The 5,000-nt window shown below is 33.2% G+C and overlaps 1 protein-coding gene across 1 annotated transcript in view; it reads right to left on the bottom strand.

Moving 5' to 3' along the window:
- The window catches only part of LOC115215763 (bursicon-like), a 271,875-nt gene that overhangs the window by 45,186 nt on the left and 221,689 nt on the right, over positions 1–5,000 (bottom strand). The window contains exon 3 of the mRNA XM_036505722.1: positions 4,395–4,453. Coding sequence (XP_036361615.1) covers positions 4,395–4,425 — 31 coding nt within the window. The 5' untranslated portion in view covers positions 4,426–4,453. The remainder of the gene's footprint in view (positions 1–4,394; positions 4,454–5,000) is intronic.

Genomic DNA, 5,000 nt, shown 5'->3' with positions numbered 1-5,000 from the left:
ATATATATATATATATATATATATATATATATATATATTTATAGAGAGCGAGAGAGAGAGAGAGAGACAGGGAGAGAGAGAGAGAGAGACGTTAATACCTGATGTTTCTTAGATAGTCGATGTTGATAACTTAAGTAAAGTGATTTTGGATAGAAAGTTATAAATAAATATAAAATAAAAGCAAAAATTAGCGAAGATTAACAAGATTGCCACACTCCAGAGAGGGAAAGAGAGAGAGAGAAAGAGAGAGATAGTGATGGGGGAGAGAGGGGGGACTATGATTGCAATACACGTCTCAGCATTAATGAATATATAATTATAAGGACACCGGCGTAGTTGACAAAGAAGAGTTGTGGCCTTTTTCGCACAAAAATATAAAGACTAACGCACGTCTTTGTATACAGACAAACATATGTGGAAAATATTTTCTTTAGCAAGATTATGGACAAACCGTAAATAACTTTTATGTTTGATCACAGGATAAATTTCCCTTCATTCTTCATTTTTTATTCCTATAAATGACGGTCTTTTGAGAAACTCTTCACCGTAAGAGACGCAGAAAATATTGAAGGCTTCTTTCATCTTTTCTTTTACGCATATTAAAAAAAACTGTGTAATACATCAGGTGTATTCCTCCGAATTACGCATCAATACTTAGATTTTCTTACACTGATAAACATATTATCGAGGGAGGATTAAAAGGTAATATGATAAAAGGCGATGTTATAAAAGAAATTTATTGGACGGAAGTAACTTGATCAAGAAACAAATGAACTGGTCATAATGAATGCCAATTCGAATATTCCATTTCTACATCTGTAGCAGACCTTGTTGCTTTGTGGTAGTTGGACGGTTAACTTCTGGCTGCCATAAAAAAAGAACCATAACTGTCATCTATGTCATCTATGTCAGTTATAATTTTGGAGTCGATTCATTCGGAATCGATGTCGTGGTTTTATCATAACCGAAGTGCCAGGGCACACGAGCACACACACACACATACACACACACACACAACACATACATGTATATATATGTATGTATATATATATATATATATATATATATATATATATATATATATATATATATATATATAAACTTAGATATGTTTCGACCAAAGATTGGTCCAGGCCATGTCTAACGTAATACCACCACCTGAATATATATATAATTCGAATAGGAAGACATCTTAAATGATCAGTTACAATTGTTTCTGCACTAACTCTGCTTTATACATACCTTATACATTATACGCACGCACACACACACACACACACACACACACACACATATATATATATATGTATATATATACCAAACAAAACAGTCAAAAGAGATGTCTCAAGAATTCAATCCACAACGGGTCACTTTCAGGGCACTTGACCATTTAACATACTACTATCATGGCACTCGCGCATTCTTCTTCTTCTTCTTCTTCTTCTTCTTCTTCTTCTTCTTCTTCTTCTTCTTCTTCTTCTTCTTCTTCTTCTTCTTCTTCTTCTTCTTCTTCCCTACCAAGAATTCACAACGGCCTCGAACCCACAAGAGTAAACAAGAGAGACAGAGACAAGCAGAAACAAGGAAAATGCCCCTTCTATTTGAATACTATACAAATATTTAAAAAAAACAACTTTTCTATAAATTTTTCCAAAATTTAATAGTTTTCCTTACTTACAGTTGAAAAAGTTTCAGTGACTGAAACCGGTACTGAAATGTTTTTTTACAAAATTATTTTAGCATTTTCTACCTTGACTTTTTCCCATATATATCAACTCATGTGTTCCTTTTCAACCTTCTATATATATATATATATATATATATATATACAAACAGACATGCATGCATGCATGCATACATATATACATATATGTCTATATATATATATATATATATATATATAATATATATATATATATAGACATATATGTATATATGTATGCAGCATGCATGCATGTCTGTTTGTATATATATATATAGATAGATAGATAGATACATTCAATTGTTATTATTATCGCTAATTTTTATTGCTAAAGTGAAAGAATCTGACATAAAATAGAGAAACGTTTTTGTTTCACTTTTAACACGTAATACTGAAATAGTGGAGAAGATATGATATTGCTATGGGCTCGCCCTAGGCAAGAAGTTGAACATTTTTTTTTGCCCATGAAACTACATGGACCCTAAGTAAGGCGTGTGTAAAATTTGAATGAAATTGGTTGTGTAGTTCTAAAGTTTTAAGGAAACTCACAGACAGACAGACAAACAGACACACACATTCTCAGTTTTATAGAGAGAGAGATATATATCCGACACACATACACATGTGTACATGTGTATAATAATGCTCACTTGTTATATTTATATATCTACATATTTACACATAATTATAGATACATAATCGAAAATATTTCATGCATGCGCACGCATAAACACATGTACACACTCTCCCCTGTACATTTCTGTTTCCCACTGCTTTTATATATATATATACATATATATATATATACATATATACATATACATACATATATATATACATATATACATATACATACATATATATATACATATATACTTATATATATATATATACACATATATACATATACATAAATATATAATACGCACACATATATACATATATATGTCAGTGTGCGTGTTTGCATGTATGCGTGTGCGTGCGCCTTTTCTGTATATAAACAATTTTTTCTTACTCCATTTGTGTATTTTACCTTCACCTTTCTCTTTTTCGTATATGCTTTAATCAAAATATATATGTATTTGTGTGTATGTGTGTGCATGCATATATATATATGTGTGTGTGTGTGTGTGTGTGTGTGTGTGTGTGTGTGTATGTGTGTGTGTGTAGATGATATACTGATATACATTCGCACATCTAACTAAACGTTACGCATACGCGCGACTGTTTGTGTACAACGAACTTACATCGTATATCATGAATCATATATGTACATGTACTTCCGGTTCGGTCGTTTTAACTTTCGATATTATCAGTTTTTCGACGATCATTACTTTTCCTTCGATCTTTCTATTAATTTTTATTGACAAAACTCTGCAGACGTTATTCTTCTATGTTGCTGTTTTATTATTGCTCTCCATACTCGAACTTCCTGTTCTGCTCAGCCTTATGTTTTGTAGACATGTCTCTTGACATAAACTTCCGGTATTGCTTTTAATAAAGCCTGTTTACATTAACTTCCGGTTTCGCATTTTTTAGCACCTTCCGACTTCACCAGAAATATCACATCTTTTTAAAGAAGCTGACTTTGAGCAATCCTGTTGGCAGTATGTCAGAGATGGAGAGCAAAATAGTCATGAGCGGTATTTGAAGTGAGAGCGGGAAGACAGGCAATGGCCTACATTATATATTCCCCTGTCGATCTCTCGTTACCAGCCTCCTACACAAAATGATGTAGGCTTTAGTGAGATATGTTAGGTTGTAGAATGCAAGGAAGTAGTGATGTTCAAACTTTACTGCCGTATGTTAAAGACATCGATGAAGTGATTTCAACTGAATGTAGAAATTGATTTATGGACTCTGTCAAAGACTTTTTTTTTTAGCAGAATAGTGTCTATCTAAAAGGATTGATAAACAGTCTTGTTAATTGTAAAGCGCCTCAAAATTTACAGTTATAATTATTAATATAATTATGATTATTAACAATTATATTGTCTGAATATATTGGTGGTGCTCTTTGTAAAGGTCAACTGGTGTCAAAGAATAACATTGCTTCCAATGGAAATTGTTGAGAAACGAAAGAGAAACTGTCTCACGAGTTTGATTCTAATCAACGGAGATACGGATTCTTTTCACTCAAAACATTATGGAGTACATTACTACAACCCACAACTTTATAATCTAATCCTTACAACCGACATTATAGAGTCCAATACAACAACCTAAAATATTATAAAGTACATCTCTACATCCTATAAATAGCAATTCTCATAACGTCAAACATTTGGAGGAGTGGGAAATGGTATCTTTTAAGTTTGCTTCTGGTTCTTATTTTGACTCCAGGTGAATCACTTGATTATTTTCCACTTCAGGAAGTCATTAGGCATTTTCGAGGGAGGAAGGAAAATTGCGATAGCTATGTTATCTCAAAAGCACCATCAAAATAACTGAACTCATTTGAGTCCGATCTCCACTCACTTCATCGTTCACTCACACATTTCTGCTACCCTCGACTCGATTCTACTAATCGAAACAGTATGGGTCAACGTAAGTTGTCTATGTCATTCTAAAAATCACTAATGGCGTAAAGAAAAACGAAGTGGTTATAAGCGAGGAACGAACTTTAATTGAGGAACTGGTTTCCCGAAGAAACTTACCTCTACCTTTTTTAGGCTTCGTCAGTGGCACTTACCTGTTAAAAGTATAGCCATTGGCAATCGCATCCCGCTTTTTTATAGGGCTGGTTTTGTTCTGAAAATAAGACAAAATAAAATAAGTATAAAATAAATATAAATGTAAAATAGACAAAAGATATTAAGAAAGTGATTGGCGGCTTAATAGAAGACACAGGAACTGTTACAATCTCTTCCGTTCCTTTTCTTTATTTTGGAATTATAATATTCTACATTACGAATCAAAGTAGTTCGTCGTGCGCCAACGAGACGGGTGCAGCCGAGAATTCGTAAGTCGAACAAATGCACGCGGTTTCATCGTAACCACGTGATCTACACACATGACCTGGTTAGTTTGTACTATCATTGTTATTATTAGTATTGTGGCGTTCAAATTCCGCCGGATACGACTGGTAGATGAAATAAGTACCAGTTAAGCATTGGGTCGATTTAATCGACTTAACCCCTTCCTCAAACCGGTTGGCCTTGGGTTGAAATATGAAGCCATTATTGTTTTACTTCTCAGAACGTTCGGTCTTGTTTGTTCTGGTAGATTCTGTGAGAGCGGACAGCAGCCTGCTGTCATTATTATTATTATTATTATTATTATTATTATTATTATTATA

The sequence above is a fragment of the Octopus sinensis genome, linkage group LG9, assembly GCF_006345805.1.
Source record: "Octopus sinensis linkage group LG9, ASM634580v1, whole genome shotgun sequence".
Lineage (NCBI taxonomy): Eukaryota > Metazoa > Mollusca > Cephalopoda > Octopoda > Octopodidae > Octopus > Octopus sinensis.
The sequence above is the reverse complement of the archived record's forward strand: the minus strand, read 5'-3'. Positions and strand labels throughout refer to the sequence as shown.